At 50.1% G+C, this 17847-nt stretch overlaps 6 protein-coding genes across 6 annotated transcripts; 3 read left to right on the top strand and 3 right to left on the bottom strand.

Annotated features, from left to right (window-relative positions):
- Positions 1-959: 959 nt before the first annotated feature.
- On the bottom strand, positions 960-2085 carry COCVIDRAFT_13259 (hypothetical protein; the record flags this gene model as incomplete). The annotated part of the gene is made up of 2 exons (XM_014704364.1): positions 960-1474; positions 1839-2085. 2 exons carry the CDS (start codon positions 2083-2085, stop codon positions 960-962), a joined length of 762 nt encoding a protein of 253 aa, XP_014559850.1.
- Positions 2086-2462: 377 nt separating this feature from the next.
- COCVIDRAFT_13258 (hypothetical protein) lies at positions 2463-3409 on the top strand (the record flags this gene model as incomplete). The annotated part of the gene is made up of 4 exons (XM_014704363.1): positions 2463-2726; positions 2839-2883; positions 2998-3019; positions 3156-3409. The coding sequence occupies 4 exons, from the start codon at positions 2463-2465 to the stop codon at positions 3407-3409; spliced, it is 585 nt and encodes a 194-aa protein (XP_014559849.1).
- Positions 3410-5139: 1730 nt separating this feature from the next.
- Positions 5140-5487, bottom strand: COCVIDRAFT_90520 (hypothetical protein; the record flags this gene model as incomplete). Its single annotated transcript, XM_014704455.1, has 2 exons — positions 5140-5232; positions 5287-5487. The coding sequence occupies 2 exons, from the start codon at positions 5485-5487 to the stop codon at positions 5140-5142; spliced, it is 294 nt and encodes a 97-aa protein (XP_014559941.1).
- A 365-nt stretch (positions 5488-5852) lies between these two features.
- On the top strand, positions 5853-6936 carry COCVIDRAFT_90410 (hypothetical protein; the record flags this gene model as incomplete). Its single annotated transcript, XM_014704454.1, has 3 exons — positions 5853-5896; positions 6224-6302; positions 6706-6936. 3 exons carry the CDS (start codon positions 5853-5855, stop codon positions 6934-6936), a joined length of 354 nt encoding a protein of 117 aa, XP_014559940.1.
- Positions 6937-12225: 5289 nt separating this feature from the next.
- COCVIDRAFT_34953 (hypothetical protein) lies at positions 12226-12697 on the bottom strand (the record flags this gene model as incomplete). Its single annotated transcript, XM_014704453.1, has 3 exons — positions 12226-12300; positions 12377-12530; positions 12576-12697. The coding sequence occupies 3 exons, from the start codon at positions 12695-12697 to the stop codon at positions 12226-12228; spliced, it is 351 nt and encodes a 116-aa protein (XP_014559939.1).
- Positions 12698-16216: 3519 nt separating this feature from the next.
- Positions 16217-17695, top strand: COCVIDRAFT_23864 (hypothetical protein; the record flags this gene model as incomplete). The annotated part of the gene is made up of 1 exon (XM_014704388.1): positions 16217-17695. The coding sequence occupies one exon, from the start codon at positions 16217-16219 to the stop codon at positions 17693-17695; it is 1479 nt and encodes a 492-aa protein (XP_014559874.1).
- Between the last annotated feature and the right edge of the window lie 152 nt (positions 17696-17847).

Genomic DNA, 17847 nt, shown 5'->3' with positions numbered 1-17847 from the left:
TTCGTCTATGCTCACCTATTTTGGGAGTTGGATGGCTTGTGCGCATCGGAGAAGAGATTTCTCATCTCATTCCACTGTCATGTAGCAATTCGGACTGATGCTGCTGTTCTTCTGCGACGTTCAATAAAGCAAATATCTGCTGTGACTTTAACAAAACCCCCCTCGGTAGCACTCCGGCTCTCGTCATGGCAAGATCGTAGTGAGACAAAGAGTATTCTTCCACGAGACGATGAGAATATCGGAAATGATACCAGCATCGTAGAAAAGGATGCAACTTAGAGTATCAGCGTAGATATACAGATGAAAAACATGCCATCTCTGTGTACTTCTGTAGCATCGGTACGTACTCAATTGCAAGGCTGCTTCTTCGCTAGTATGAATTCGGGACATTCCAGACGCGTCGGCCCGCAGACTTGGCTCGGTGGCGTCCGAAATATTGTACGTAAAAGCAATGGCCGCCCCATAACATGTCTTCAAAAAGTGACAGGTCCGGCTGATTATTTACCACGATCCTGGCTGATAGTGCGGCTATGTCTATCGACAGATCCATGGCAAGCGGCATTGCTACACTAGCTGCCATGGAGAGTACTTTTAGGGAGTATCCCCCGAAATCGTCCAGGATGCAGCTTCCCTGTAGGTAAGTTTGTCGCAAAGGGCATACGTAAAACTCCAAGCTACCCATAGTTCCGGTTGCGCCAAGGCAAACACAATCAACAGCCGTCTTTACGACCCCTGAGACAGACTTAAACCACAAGCCATCCTTTGTTACGTGGATGTAAATGAATACCACCCTGAGACAAGACATTATGAAAAAGTAACTCCAGACTGCGTAAACTCCGGTGCGCCTTCCCCTGCGAGACATCAGCCTTGCCCATTCATCTCCGCCATAAATCTCAGTCCTGCCTCTCAGCTAGAAATGAGAAACCAAAATTTAACGAGTGCGCAAGAGAACTGACGGCTCAACCCGCCTTCCCAGCCACCTTGTCCAACACTTCTCCAGCGGCTTTCCTCAACAGCTCCCGATCCTCGTCACTCATATGATCAACCTTTTCCACTAACAGCTTCTTCAAAAATGAATTTTCCTTCTTGAGCCCTTCGTTTTCCGCCTCCAGCTGCTTCGTCCGCTCCTGCATCTCGTGGGTTTTCTCCATGAGGTGTTGCTCACGCTGTTTCTTCTTCTGACGGAAACGAGCGGAAGCAGCTTGATTGCGCTTTCTTTTGTCTTCTTCTGCTTCTACAACCACTGGATCAGTGAGCAGAGTGGCATTTGTGGGGTCAGGAGACGTGGCTGATGAGGTGGATGTCGCATTGCTGGCAGGGTATGGCGTGCGATAGGTGTTAATATTGTAACCGTGCGCGGCTGTGGATAACCTTTGAAGATCATCCAATCCGAGATTTATTGCGCTATCGGGCTCGTAATGGTGCGATAAGTGGCTTCTCATGTTTGGCACCGTTGGTGAGGTGTACTGGAGGCCTTTTGAGGACATTAGCGAGCGTGGTAAAGTCGAAAGAAAGATGGTGTGAAAATGCGGTGACTGCTGCGTATTTGATTGACAAGTGATCCGGATCAACAAAATGCATCTTTGCTCAGCGTGCATAAATGCCTCCCAAAGCAGGCAGGCCGTTGTTGCATGTATCGTTGCATCGCTTGATCACGTGCAGCTAGCGGGAGCACGCCATCCTCTCCCGGCCAAACGTCATCCAAGACCGACAATCCAGGGAATTCGGACAAGAATCCAGAACCCTGGGAGAGACGATGCTTGGACCACCAAAAAAAGCGTGTGTAGGAGAGGTGACGAAGAAAATAATGATTGAAGAGAGATGAGGGGTAAGCTCACCTGCAACCGATGGACTGCTCTCTTGCAGGGCATACGCAAGATGCTGGCTTTGCGCAAACTCGTCATGAGTTTGGATGTGCAGTTGCTGCAGATGTTGATTGCCAGGTCGATAGGCGTGGTCGTGGTCGTGGTACAGATTAGATGCGTCGATGACATCGAACATATCAGGTCCAGAGGAACTCCCATTCGCATGCGCGTCGGTGAAGGTCGGCTGCCCAAAAGCTTGCTGACTGTAGGGATCGGACATTACTCTCCATGGGCCGCATGAACTTCTGCGCAGTCGCTTCCTTTTCTCTTGGGATGGTTAGTGTTGGATCAGCGGCTCGGAGGGCTTTGTTGTGTGTTCGTGGTAGAGCTTCGCACCCGAGGCCTTTTTGGGGGTTCAAAGACTGACGTTCGTCCCTGCATGGGCGCTGATGCGCTGCCCTATAAGAACGACACAAATGCCAACCAGTTACCCGCCTAGGTGGGCTGCCTGCCCCCACTGCCACAAGTCCTTTCTCTGAGTGAGCCAAATCCAGGATTGTGTTGAATTGCGCCATATCTCTCATACGACCGTCGCAGCCCCCACGCTTCTGCACGATGCGTAGGTGCAATGGAATACCTCCAAACGCGGGCTGCACAATGGCCTTGTTCCCTGCTAGGATGCATGGGTTCGTCACGTCTGGACCTCGTGGGGGCGGGGCTACCCATCGCCCATTACCGGCACTGGCGCAGAGTCGCTATCCGGATTTCCCTGCAACTCCATCACGGCTCATGCCGTCATCGCATGGCAGTGCGGGGAAATGTATTTTGTTGTTGCTTGATCGAGGTTGCGCTGTGGAACGTATCGAATTGCTCTGGTTTTCGCCTCGAACGACGACAAGACTAGAGCAGAACGAACTTGCAGTAAGTTGGTTCCCGTCCGTTCGCAAGATCGAATAGGTGTCGTTCCTCCTGATGTGCCTGTGCTGCAATAAGGCTTTTTCTTATCGTAATACTACTGTCTAGCAAGACTTAGCACTTTGAGTCGCATGCACTGCACGCCTTAAGATTCGCACCGAATGTACGTTTCGAAGTAGCGCATGTAGCATATAAAGCGTTTGGCCGGGATGAACCATGCTCGGATCAAGACTGAGCTGCCCGATCTGTAACGAATGGAACTTGTCGCCGTTTTCAGAGAGAGATCCACCATGCGTTCGGTATGATGAGAGGTCAAATCTTGGCAACCATCCAGGATGTAGAGCGAGCTCAGGAACATGATGATTTAGAAAGACTGTATGTCTGGAAACGGGCCCAGCTTCTATGCGACATGAATCGTACATTACTCGAACTCAGGATCAGGCGAGGGCTGCGGGAAGCCAGAATGCAAGCCGAAAGGGGTGATAACCTGGACTTCTGGAGAGGAACGGCCGTACGGAGCAGGAACATTGAAGGAACTGCCTCAATTCCTGCGTAGAGAGGCAACAATTGTATATCAGAAAACGGTTGAGCTTTGTAACAAAAACACTGCAGAGATTCAGAATGAGTCCCTTCCGATGTTTCTCGCCAAGGGATTCAAAAGGGATATTACTGCTACTGCCAAAGGATGAGGGAGGGGATCTTCGCTTTGGAATTGTCGCGGTCGATGGAAGTGGCCAGGAGGAAATACAGCGATCGTTTGAAGGTAATCTAGTCGAACGGGACTTTAAGCTGAAAGGTTTCTATGAGCAAAAGAAGTGTAGGATACGGGAGGTGATCTTGTCTGAGGGCCCATAAAAGTATCTCACGTGAGCCGTACCCGCATAGGATAGGCCGTATATCATATAACGACGCGGGTACTATGGAAACAGGGTTCCTCTGGTCCTCTCTGTATCGTCATCAGTAAATGTAGTTGCTTGTTCCTGTAAATCGACTCACCCTCATATCGACAATCTCACTGAATACGTTCTCGCACTGAGCTATTCTTGTAGCTTCAGATGACAGGAAGTCGAGGTTTGATCCCGCCTTCACCAGTAGAACTGCCTCAAGCCAATCGGTTGCTTTCGGGGTACCAAGCGTGCTGATTTTCAGCACCCATTGATGTTCCATAACCAGAATACGACTCTTGCATCTCCTCAGAGGACATCTTCTGAGGCTCCATTCCCAATAAAGGCGTTGAGAAAGTTTGGAACTCGTACCTTCAAGTCAAGGGCTCATAGATTCTTGAAAGCTGGGTCGTACATGAAGAGCCCATTGAAGATCTCGTATTCGAGAAGGGTTTTTTGTCAGCACGAATCCTTGCGTGCTACCAGGGGCGGGGACTTTGAACCAGCACCGAGTGTCGGAATAGAGACATGGTTTCTTCTGGGAATCATCTGGGATCTAGCCTTGGTGTGACTCACAACGAGAAACCTAGCTTCTCGCAGTTTGGTCGTTTCGCACGATGGCACGTACGACGAGTTCCGTGTGTTCGTGGGGCGCCGGGAACAAAACTCAATTCATACGCCCGTTGAAACAAAAACCCAACATTGAGGGTACAACGGGAAAGTCGTGAAGACATGCGGGGTCGTGATGCAGTTCATGGCGCGCGCATCCATGAATCAATTTGATGTAGTAGTGAGCTTTGTTCAAGATGATGAGAACTAGCCGGGCTAGCAATTTGAGGCGGTAATGAGAGCGCGAGTGCGGATGCTGTTAGGTGGAGGAGGAACAAATGACACAACTGCGAGAAGTCAATAATAAGAGCTTTCGGCCGATCGCATTGTAGTTGGTTTAAGGTTGCGAGGGTTAAAGAGGGTCAAGGGTAGCATGTGTGCAAGGGGGCCCAATGGGAGGTATGCTAGGTATCAAAGCGGGTTAGTATCGCCCGCAACTTTCCCCGACCAGCCGAATAGGCACGCATGACAGCTGCCAATCGGTCCTTTGCCCATGTTTGCGCTGCAGCCATATCTTGGTTTGTCGTCTTTCGCATAGGAAGATAAGTCAATGTTTAGCTGTCTTATCTCAAAACCAAGGCAGTAGTCAATGCTTTTGTCAAAATGTGACCGGATCGTTATTTTCGCGTTTGTAAGCGACCAGCGTCTCGCGATGCGGTCTTGCCATACCTTTCTCGATCGTTACCCATCTGGCCCAAGTACGTCTTCACAGGTGCAACGTACCCATGGTTAGGTTTGCAGCAAAGAATAGACAAATATATCTTGTGCGTATTATTCATCTATATGACCCAGTATCGTGTGCTTCCCACCTACTCGCTCTAGCTCATCCATCCACCGCCTGTTTCCCTGAGGGAGGTCTCCAGAGCCAATGCGTCGGTATCCCATTCGCTTTTGAGCGGGCGAGTTCGTAAGGTCTTTGTCCGGATCTAAAGGAAGCAGCCAGCAGCGAAGCCCAGCGTAAACACGAGGAGACTGAAGAGCGCCAGGGCAACCCAGGAGTGAGGAAGATGACCGTCCCACTACGATACCGGTTAATAAACGTCTTCTTGATACAACTGCCTATAGGAACTGACCAGAAGCAGCTGATGAGAGCCATAACCTACTGGCTGGGTTTCCACACCGTCCAGCCACTTGAAGACGCCCCGGTTTGCTCCCTGGTGATCTGCCAGCTCGCGCGTTGCCTCCAGTTGGTCGAGAGTTTGTTCGGCGGAAGGAAGGAGCCGCGCTTGGATAGTTTCCTCCTCCACCTCATAATCTGAATCCGGGCTGAACATTGGAGCGGCAGGAGGTCGAGTCGTTGTAGTGGACGGCGATGGTGACCGGAAGAATATGCTTATGGTTGTTGAAAGTAGTGAGGTGAGCGAAGGCAATTTTTTGTGATATTGGCAAACAGCTGGAGGAATGGACGTCGTGTAGAGGTAGGAGAATGATTTTGCTGTCTGAGTTTGTGTTTGACACCAGGCAAGGAAACTAAGGAGCTTGTAGAAGAAGCGTTTGCGTAGCGGCAGAGGTCAATGCAAAACTTACACAAAGCGCTGGTCGAGTGAAATCTGACGAGAAACCAACTTGAAGTGTGGAGAGAGGTTTCCGAGAAGAAACGGTTCCCAGTATTGTATGCAGAGTCCGAGCAGTCGAGAAGATGGCTTTGGCCCTCTGTCTACTTCGGAATGGAACATATCTTTTGTGCTCTTGCAATATAAGACAAACGGGCTACTGTTGCCGAACTGCCTAGGGACTCTACAGATTTCTTCCTTTGGCCCAACAATGCTCCTGATGTGCATGATGACATTGGATCTCTACCGGCAGTTCAGCCACTGACCTTCGTGAATGTGCGTGACACAGACCTGCGACTAAAAGCGACTGACAACTTGCTCAGACTTGTGTCCACCACTGAGCCTCACGACACAACAGCAGCGTCATCCCTGAATTTGACCTAATTTCTGTTCAGTTGCTCATAACGAGATCATGTACCTATGCGCAAGATGGATTTAGGCGTACACTTGCATGCAGAGGAGCAGTTGATTTCGTGGCAGCGCCGGCACAGACATCGATCCCGCATGTTTTCCTCACCTCGCACACGAAGCCGACCGTCATTCCACACCAACCGAAGGCCGAATAGCCAAATACAATGATGGACGAGAATTAGAGAGCCAGAATGGAGAAGCTTCTTGAGCAAATCCGGATCAAAGAGTTGGAGCAGATCCAACGCTGCGACACCAGGCAGTGCGAGGTAATCATCTTCGGCAACCTAGGCCAATACTGCATCGATCAAATTGGTTACTGGAAAGAATGGGGAGCTGAGAGGGAAAACTGAGAACGGACACAAGAGGCTAAAAGTTTTCAGGTGAGCACGCGCTGAAGAGAATTTTGTATTCCGCCACGAGGGCCTCTTTCTCAAGAAGCATATGCTGACAATGGTAATCCAGATCGTGAGGGGCACGGCAACTCAGCGACTCCGGTTCAATCTCGACATCGAAATCGACGAGCTCAAGCGTATGACCATCGTTCGGAAGGCGCTCCACATCCTGCTTCGCTTGGCCCCTGCCACGAATGAATACTTTCATCCCGACAAACACTCGAAACCCGGCAAACACCTTGTTCTACTTGACCACAAGATAGACTCAACCGTGCGCATTTTCCGCTACATGAATGAGCACATGGCGGGGTCGTCGCTGTTTGCGTACGAGCCGCCAATAATGGCTATAATGGCACATGATACCTAGGGAACCGTTGGAGGTCCTCGAGGCGTGGTTCGACTTGCCCTGTCGAAGAGGTGGGAGACTTTGCACGTGTACTGAGGATGAGACATGATTCCTTGACCGGAGCCTTCTTGTATACTAGAAATATAGGTGCTGGCTGCCAACCATGGGAACATGGTTGTTCAGGATACCGTTGGCGAGAAAGCGGTAAACAACTCCGAAGGCATATGCGCCTGCCAAATGGACTTACAGATATGAATGTGACTATTTTCAACTTGCACTTTTGACGTCTACGTGGCTGCCACGGTCTAGCTGTTGGGGCGTACTGAGTCGTATTCAGACTTTGGCGTATGCAAATGTGATCTTTGTTGCGGCCAAAGTTCCGTATCCATTGTTGAGGGCTTATATCGCAGCGGCTGAATTGACGCATTGTACACCGTCCAAACAAGACGTTGCTCGATATGATTTCGATTTCAAACTTGGTCTCAGACCATGCAGGCGCGCCAGTGATGTGAGGAGGCAAAAGGCGCATTGCAGCCAAGCCATTGCCCTCGGGTGCAAAAAAGAAAGATCATACACAAGCAACCAGGCTTGTAGGAAGTCCATATCAGCACTGCAGATCCATCACACTCTATGCATGAGGTAAAAAGGTCCTGAAAAAGAGCAAAAAAAGGACCCTTCCAAGCCAAACTTGGGAGATGATTCTCTGGTAATGGGTTTCTGCCTTGCAGGCTGTTGTGTTTGATAGTTCCCTGTGTCACAATGTTAGTAGTCCTGATGGTGGTCCGTCCAGATTGAGGTTTCGACTGGGCGGTAGTTCGAACGTTCGGCCTGTGGTAGGAAGTCAGCCTGTGTTCTTTCCGAGTGGGCTATTCCCACACCCTTTAAGAGGGCGAAAGACTGAATAATTAGAGCCATTATATAGCCCAAGTCTTTTGATATAGGTAGGTGCCTGGTTGGTAGAAATCCAGAGAGTTGTAAGCGTTGTGTGTGCGTGAGCATGGCGGGACGCGTAGGCAACAAAGTGAACATGAAGACTCTTGACATCTTCACGACTAGCCGCACAGCCTATGCCTCCTGATTCAGATGACCCATACCATTTGATCTACAAAGGATTGCGTTGGCACAATCTGCATCGGGGGTTTGATGTCCTGCTGCTGGTGCAGCCTTGTGCTCTATTCACACCAGGCGGCATATGTTGATCTCAACCGGCAGCTTGAGCCGCGTTCAACGGCAATGCTGAGCGTGCCGTGAAGAATATTATGACCCCTTAGAAGAGAGAACACATTCTGATGATCTGTTTGACTTGAAACTTCAACGAAGAGTCGTTCAAAAACTCTTGGGGTTCCGAATCGCATGAGGTTGTCACCACACAATCCCGATTCAATATGCTGCAGCTGCACAACATAATGCGTGGCACCAGCAAGTAGATATAAAAGGGGCAATTGCAGGTACAGTGATGGCTGCTGGATACATTGCACTGTAGTTCGTGCATATGCATTTTCTTGTCGGCGGAATCCTGTGGCAGTACCAGCGTCAAAATCCAGAAGTCATGGATAATCGCTGCACCACCCCTATCTTGCTGGAGATCACGCTGAGAAAAGCAGCAGTTTTTTCAAAAAGCTGGAAGTCCTGGGATGACCAAAAGCGCTCGTGCCAGGGGTTGTTCCTTAGGCTCCGAGTAACTGTGCTGCTTCTAGGCACAGTGAGAGGTGCTATCAGCAAAAAACAACGAGCAAAAAAAGAAGACTGAATGGACACAGCAAGGCTCGAACCAGCAAAAAAAGACATCCTGAAAAGGGCTTCCTACAAGGCATCCGGCGATGTAGGGCATCCCCGAAGGGGTCGTAGGGCCGCAACCCTCCTAGGTACCCCCCGTCAGCACTGTTGTTGATGGAGGGATCCAGAATGGAACGGTATATATAGCCTTAGAGTCCGAAATTGGTAATATCCAGTGAGTTTGGAAGGGTTCCTTAGAGTGAGGGGCAAACAAGGCGACAACAAGGTCTGGGCCCCTTTGGCCGATGACCACCAACAACACCAATACCTCATGGCTACCATTTCTTCGTCTTCCAGTCTTTTTTTTCGAATACTGGGGCCCCTCGCCTTGGTTTTGCTGATGGGCGTCGGCACCCATGATTTACAATCTGATCCGCAGCGTACTATGCCTCTGGATTGCAGCGGTGCAGTCTTCGCCCACTCCGCATCTTGCAAGCATCCTCCACCACTAGCAAGCCTGGTCTTGACTCTGGTACTTGGATGACAGAGCAACTTATGCTTGTCTAGGGAGACAAGGGTCTGCATCGTGGTTGTTGTCCCCGAGCTCTGATTGAAACAGGTGCATCAGAAACTTCTCGCTCACATGCGCGCAGCAGGCATACAAGCGGGGAAACAGCAGATGTGCCTTCCACACATCCCTCCTTACGACAGAGACAGCCTAACCACACAGTTCATTGCTTCAAGTAGCTTCGCATGCGTGTCTTGTACGCGTAAGGTTTGGCGGATGCACTCTAGGATTGGCGTTCACACATCGCGAGCGTCGTTGATCCCCGCGGTGCTCACGCTCCAACACCCCACCATCTTCAGCACCACCGGCAACGACATCGCGACGGCAGAGATTTGCGAAGGCGGCTAGGGGATAATGGGCGTATGGCGAGATGCTTGTTCCCAGTTTCGATACAGAAAGCTGATGAGGCTCTAGAACCAGCGGCGTTGCCGTGCCGGCTTCGCGTGATGCTTTCAACAAGACTCTATCCTCATCGGCTCGTCTCTTCCTCATCAACACCAACTGCAAGCTCCTCCAACCGTACAGATGTACATCGATGGATAATCCAAGCTGCGCCGTGGCTTGCAAGGTCAAGACAAGTCCATCGCAGCGCCATCTCAAACAAGAAGCAGGAGACCGATAGACTTGCCATGCAACCGCACATGAATCGGGGGGAAGGACATCCCACTATTCACAGATTTGAACTGCAGGAAAATTCACCCATACAGTTGCCGGATAGGTCGCAGCAACAGCAGGTTCAGCTGGCATCCCCTGGCTTAAGACTCTGCTCACGGAGGTCCGCGAGCGCGCATCTACGAGCACGGGAGCGCCTACGACATTGAAGGCAGCAGGCGCTACAGAACGGTGAACCTTGATCGCTATCGCAGGCCACATCTGCGAGATACTCAACGGTCTTAGAGCCAAGGTTGCGAGCTTGCGATGAAGCTGAATGCTGACTTCGAGTGACCACTTGGCGAAGAGGTGGGCATATGCTCTTCAAAGAATAGCAGACTCTCTTGACGCCCAAATAACAGATGCTAGAGTCGTGCCGAAATTGCTAGCTGGAAAATAGGTGTGCTGCCGGAGAGTGCCTTCCCATGAGTTTTCTTTGTCCTGACTGACGTTGACGACAGGCCGTTATCGCACATTCCTCGATCAGACACCATTCCGCCTGAAACACCGAACTGGCTTATCGCTGAGCTACAGAGCAACTGAGCATACCAAAGCCAGATCTCCACGGATACACCGCAGCTAGCCACAATGTTGTAACACATAGGAGTATCCAGAAACTACAAATGTTGGGCCGTCCGTGCAGAGCGCCTTCTATGGCCATCGACTCATTGTCGAGAGCTGGTTGTCAGCCAACACCATCATACGGCTGCGAAGCAGCACCATATGGCTAAGCCCAGCATGTTGGGACACCTCCGCAGATACTGGTCGTCAGGCGAAGGTCAAACACAACATGGCCTGGGATAGGAAATGGCCTGAGATGCACCCAGCCGAAGAGCAAACTGCTGCATTGCACCCGAGCAATCGATGCATTGTCTCATTTCGCATTTCCAGCCTTTGTCATTTTGACAAGACGCAGAAAACCAGTGGGAATAGCGAGCAACACCTGGCCTCCAAGGAAAATGACCAATTGGCTGTTGCGAAAATTTTACAGTCGGTCGGCAAAGGCAATACTTAGGGTTTCTGAATCCATGCGTTGACAAGTCAAACGGCCTCTACAGGATATTTAGAACAGCTTAATGTGATAGCGTTCGCTTGTAGTCTCGGATGCAGACATTCGATCTGCAACTCAGCTTTCGATTTCAAAACATCTTTTGCTCTTTCCAACCATCCAGGCCACCGGTGAGGTACACAGCGTCATCCAATGAGCTGAAGTATAACTTGGACTTGTCTCATAAGAAACAGAATCCTGGTCCGATTGAACCTGCACTGGTAAGGTGAGAAACAACTTTGGTAGCGTCTCAGGGCGGCTCGTGTTGTTGTTGTCATGGAAGCAAAGAAAGAGCAGGATCATCCCAGGAGTCTATCAGGATACCTCTTGTGAAGACTTTGGAATACCAGGGACAGGCTGTGTACTAGGCGAGTGGATATTATCCGGAAAGACATTGGTATCTGCAAAGATTCCCCTTACAGCCAAACCTTGTATTCGGACCATGTTGGTGCAAGTTCCATGCCAGCTTCAAGGAAATATCAAACCGGAAACCTCCTATCTCGGCCAGGAATGAGAGTAATTTGGCATCCACCTTTAAGATTCCTGGCCTCGTCGGTGTTCAGAATGGCTTTATTGCAATCCGTCTCTTTCGCTAACGTTAAATTAAGAAAGATCTTTACAGCTCGAATCCGGTCTCCTTCCAAATGGTAGATGCCTCAAGGACCCTGACCCGAAGGGAATAATTCGAAATGGAAAACTCGTAATGATACGACACCGACGGATCTCAAGGACACGAATTCCATCCGAGCGCAACGCAGTCTTTGTTCCTTTGGTATATGGATAATTCCGGGTGAGATATGACGCCACCTTTTGTTGGCACACAAACCACATGTGGCATAGTGTTGAGGCCGTTGTGTTCATCCATGCCTCTTTCTGCCAATGCCAAGGGGCAATATCCATGTTGGTATTGGCTCAAGATGAGCTCTGGTAATGCAGAAGCCGTACCGAGGAGCTGGTGGGTATGCGAAACTCGAGTAAGCCGACTCCAACACGGGCCAACATGTTGTGGTGCGATCGATTCGGGCATCGGTGACCATCTCCTATCTGTGTGCAGACAGCCTTAGGATAACCATTGTGTTAGTAGAGGTATGTATCACATGACCCGAGTGGCCATACCGTCATTGACAAGAGTCGCTCTGGTGTTGACATCAGCGATTCGAAACCGGGATTTGTCCGCGGACAGTATTCAGCTGTCGTGTGCTACCAGCGATGCCCGTCGGATGCTGGCAGTAGCCATTCAAGCTCAGAAGCGCCACATGGTGTGAAGAATATAGCCACAAATGGATCCAGTCATGAAGGAAGCGGTGGATGTCGACCGCTCAATCTGTCATCTGTCATTGAGAGGCGTTCGCGCCTCCTCAGCGGCTGGGTAAGAAGCCTGTATTCCAGGCCCATGAATCTTCTCTTTGCCAGGGCCTGTATGGCCTCGGTCCCCGATGGGGAGGTTGACGGAACCGATGGAGACTTCCGCGTATTACAGAGATTATCGCGGCCGCCTGGACTGAGGAGTCGAGGGTGTGACATTGCCTGAGGTCATGGTAGCTCTTTGGGCGTCTCGAGGTCGTGCAAACTCCGCGCAACGTCTGCATGCGGGAGGTGACACGAGAGTACGACACAAGCTCCAGAGTGCTTCTGCTTACCTCTATTGAGTTTCTTGGGGGTGTCGCTCTCTCTCGCAATGCTGGTAGCGAGGACCAGCGATGCAGACACCCGAACGCGCTGAGAGGATGCATTAGGGCCAACAGGCCCCACAAGACCTCATTGTCAAAAGAAGGCAAGCCTCTTGAGGAAGCTGCCATGTATCGTCAGTATGTATAAGCCGCGATGGATCGGTAGATCAGCGTTGTCATCGGCGTTGGATTGGTACGACGAAGCTTTGCGGCCTGAGGGGTTGGCGTGACGGCAAGAGATGCAGAAGCGACTCCAAGACCGCATGCATCTTACCGCTCCGGTTCTTCATCTCAAACAAGTATGAGAGAAGAGATACGGAAGTGTGTGTGGATGGTTTTGTCGAGTTTGATGGCTGGTCGTGGCGGGGTGGGTGTAGTGAGGAGCAAAATTCAGGAGGGGGAAACCACATTGGTGTTGAAGGTCAATGCGGGCTTCAAAGAGAATAACCACCCACCAAGAGTGTGACAGGTGCACGAGGAGAAGGAGGAGAGACTTCAGTATCTTGGGAGGCAGTATAGGAGCAAAAGAGATACAGCTTCGTAGCTTCAGGGCCCGACGTCACTCGAGTCGGACCGAATCCTTCGCGCACGTCCAAGCGAACCATTGTGGAGCTTGGCCTGGGGCCACAAGAAACGCCATCACGAGCAACGCATCACCATTCAAAGATCCAGGAGCTCTTTGGCTGCATCCTCTAAGAGACCCGCAACATCTCTTCGCCAGAATTCTCATAGAGATCTGCTTGTGAAAAGGAGTCTTATGTTATACATGCTCTAGTAGTATGTTTACCCGATACAGCTCTTCACGAATCTGAGTAGTAGCTGACAATCTACAGATACTTTCCAATGACTATACTATAGAAGACTTGAATGCATTCTCTTATTTTCCTTCTCAGTGTTATCTAATCCATTGCCTTGTGTAACTGAATTGTGCCAAGGCTGCAAACTAAACGGACAACGCCCTTACCCACCGCACTTTTAGCGTCAGAAACCTTATTTACACTTCTACTCGCTTCCTTCACCCACTAACCACAGCTGCTTGACCCTTCTCCAAAACCCCATCCTTTGCATGAGTCGCTTCGCATAGCCATGGACAACAGCACAGCGTTGACATGCTTCTTTATATAGCTCATGGCTCCTGATCATTCGTTTCCCTTTGTCTACTAGCAGCAAGATGGCCTGACCCCGCCAGGGCAAAAGGACATCATCCGGAGTCACCTCTTGTATCTCCATCAACATGGATCCATCCTTGAGAACTAACCAAGAAAAGATAATCTTCCGTCATACTACATCTCAAGCCTCTATTCTACTCCCCTTTGCCAGAAGCAGCGTCGACTCGATGACCTGCCAAGCTTTGACGACTGCGTGACTTCGGGCTCGAAGACAAACATTGTAGAGTGACTATTGCAAGGGCTAACAAACATATCGTTTTGAAATAGGTATGAACAAAAGCACTGGAGTTACTCTCTCGCAACATGAATACACAAGACCGATCACGATCGTCACAATGTTCCTTCGGATACCGTATGCATGTTTGTGGGGTAACATCTCTCCTTGTAGCTACAAGGATCCCAGAGACCATACGCCCACTATCCAGATCGCTCCTCACCACAGGCACCAATGCAACCCGGAATCCGGCCATATTGCTGCTTCAATTGGTTTTGTGTTAAGACACTTGAGCGTCGACAACCCCGAACCTCGTTGATGAACGATCACATTTTGCACATACGCTGTCACGATAACAAGCAACTCTACACCAACATTTCAATACTATCACTTAACAATTTCTTTTTGCTCGAAATTCGCCAGCTACCTGGATAAGTCATCAGTCATTACTCTGATCCCTGCGTACGCCAGCTGTTCCACCTTCGCGAATCGAGCAATACTTGGATCCTCGTCGATATATATACACAGCTATCGCGGCTCTGAGTTGCCTGCCATACTTAAGTACACGTCAATGTACCTCTACATCCATCGCCACTCCAGAATACTTGAATATTATCGACGCCCTGAACCAGAAATTTCAAATACTAGTACGCCTCATGTGTATATTTATATCATATCACATTCGATCATTTGACCAAATTACGGAAACAATGTAAGGCTAATTATACGGTCTCATAAAATGGTAAGCCATGTGGTGATTCGATGAATCCTTCGACTCAACCGATATTTCACTATATCACCTACATCTGCATTTTATCTTTTTGTACATCTCTTCTTCTCACCAATGCCTCTATCTTCACTTTTCGTCTTTGCTTCTTACATGTATGTCTCTTTTCTCTGTCTTCTTGCCTTCTTTCTTTCCATATTTTTGTTCCATTATCCTGCCTTTCGTTAAAACCTCAGCACATTCAATCAACTATATGTCCGACCACATACAAGCAACTAGGCGTGGACGAATTGACACAGATATAGGGGGCATAGTGTGTCGAGATAGCCTTCAGCAACACTCTTCCTTCTGACGTATAGCTAGGGCATCATCGTCGAAGCCTTCACAGAACACTTCTACATCTACATCATAGGCATGTATGCTATTCATGGACAAGGGGCATGCCATAATCTTGACAATAACTTCCTACCTACCTTCACCACAAGATCTCTTACTCCGGGCGCGCAATATACACCGATATCGCCCTGTTGGTATCGACCTTCGCCGCCTTTGTAACCCTCCCCGCCCCCTCTCCTCACGGAAAAACGATATCACCTATTCCAATCTCCGGTACCGCCGCCTAGGGTTGCGGGGATATTACTCTAGTGAAGGAAATCTACGTCATGGAACCTTCTGCCAGCCGTTCTAGTGCCGCTTCGACACCGCTTATTTCGACTGTGACTGAGGATATGCGGGCATAAAAGACTTACCTGGGCTTGATTTTTTCAACTCCGAGACTATCAAATTTACGACTCTCTCACTTGAATATCCACTCCTCAATTGATCCTCAGATATTGGCACATAGGGTCAGATAGCTTCTACGTTACCAAATCCCCAAGTGCATCTATCATCGACTCAACTCCAGACAATACGTGCGAACGGCAACACATTGGCGACGCACATTTATTGTCTGCCTGCAACTCTGGTTGCTATCTAATACTGACCTCTTCTTGGCATTCACTGTAGCTGTGAGCTCCCCAGGCCCACGGAGGCAAGTCATAGCAAAAGCTACAAAGACTGCAACAGAAGCGCTTTGGCATTGAGCTTTCCTCTGGCGTCTCCCACGGTGCCTTCATTGAGTTATATTCTCCATCAGCACGCGGAGTTGCATTGCTGTGGCACTCTCTGAGTGCTCACGAGGTACATCGCTATCTTGGCGAGCTCGCTGCCTGCGTGGTTAGGCTACTCTCAAGCCTGCAAACGCTTACACCCTGTCTGCACCGAGGACCTTCCTTTCCGAAACAGCCTATTCTCGCCCCTCCATTGAACAGCTGTGAAGGGTACGTATCACGGTGACCCCTCCTTTGTTTCTGTGGACTTCACTGACAGGAAGATACAGGTTTCCCTACCTTTCATATCCCTTTCGTGAGCTTGTGCATTGTTTTGGAGCTAGTCTCACGCTGCGCTTCGGGTAAGTTAGTCCCTTGAACGAGCAGCGTGTCCCGCAAACACTAATTCTTTTACAGTCACGCCTTTGATTCATCAGACCTTTAAGCACCATGAGCTCCTACCACAACAACCAGCTGAAGATGGTCGGCTTGTTCGATTCTGATGAGACATACGATTCCCCAGGCCAGGCGCCTCTGGTCCCGTGGCCCTCCCAGAGCAACTCTAGCCATTTCGATGGCGCTGACATTGGGTACCTCTACAACTATGAGTCTGCGCCGCGAGTCAAACACGACTTCGCGAGCCGTTCGTTTCAGCCAGACCACTTCGTTGCTGACCCTGCCGGTAGCCAGTACCAGAAGCAAGCTGATGGTGCTCAGGCAGAGAGCGAGGATCGCGTTTCCCAAGTGAGTTACACCCCTGGGCAAGACAGCGAGGATTACGAGAGTGCTTGCGAGGACCGCCTGCCATCCAAGTCCACAAAGATCAACAAGGACGGTGCACCTCGCAAACCTCGCCAGCCTCGTCCCAAGCTTCTCAAGTGGACCGATAACGACTGGAAGAATGCTGTTCTCGGCATTGTCTGGGCATGTGGCGAGAAGGGTATTCAGATCCCATTCGAGCAAGCCGCCCAAGTTGTTGGCAAAAACTGCACCGCCAGCGCGCTTCAACAGGCTGTGTTGAAGTTGCGTGGCAAGCAGGTTGCTGACGGCAATCGCATCCCCACACTGAAGATGGCCTGGACACGCAAGAACAGAAGTGGAAGCTCTCCATTGCCCATTGCTAATACGCAGTCTACACAGGTTCAGCCCCCGGTTAAGGCCCGTCCACGCAAGCGCGCCGACTCTCTTATTGTGAAGCTTAAGATCGCGCGTCGCGGCATCGATGGTATGAGTCTTGAGACTGCCAAACAGCCAGAGATCAAGCTTCCCTCAGACATGTTCGCAGGTGCTCAGCACACAACTGTTCAGCAGCCTATCCGCCAAGTTCATCAGCATTCTATGCACCAGCCCCAGGAGGTGACTTCTAAGGTCGAACATTACAACCCGAACCACTGTGCGGACATGACTTACGCATATGCCCCTCCCTATACCAATCCTGGAAACCAGGTTCAGATGGGTCATGATGCTGGAAATCAGGCATATATGGGTTTCGGCTTCGATACAGCATCCTTCCCGAACATGGCTGAGGAGTCTGCCCACTCGGTAGAGCAACGCAAGCTCTACAACCGCAACCACATAGTTGTTGACGATCTCTTGATCGACGAAGATAACTTCATTATGGGTACTACTGACCAGTTGCGTTCGCTTGAGGACATTGTCACTCCAGAGAACAACCCCTTTGATAGTGGCTTTCTCACCGACATGCCGAATCAAGCAGCCCAGGTCTATAGAAATCCCTATGGAGGAAATGCCGAGTACAGCCAGGAGTCCAACCCAGTTGATCATCGCCATCTGGACTCTGTCAACTTCTCCGACTTTACTGACTATGCCGCTTATGCTGTAGGTGACAACAGCCAGGAGCTACTTGGTGACATCTTCAAGACTGAGGCTCCTGATGTGCAGCCATACAGCCCCCGCTACTTCGGCTGAGCCTTTCAGCTCTTCATCCATGCTCTCCTATGGCGATGATGATCCCATACATGTAAGAATTTTATCAGTACATCGATCGAGCCCTCTACTGACTACATCGTTCTAGTGCTTTCGACGACCATTACGATTCGATGACTTTTATCTTCCACGAT

This window comes from Bipolaris victoriae, assembly GCF_000527765.1.
Source record: "Bipolaris victoriae FI3 unplaced genomic scaffold scaffold_15, whole genome shotgun sequence".
NCBI lineage: Eukaryota > Fungi > Ascomycota > Dothideomycetes > Pleosporales > Pleosporaceae > Bipolaris > Bipolaris victoriae.
The sequence above is the reverse complement of the archived record's forward strand: the minus strand, read 5'-3'. Positions and strand labels throughout refer to the sequence as shown.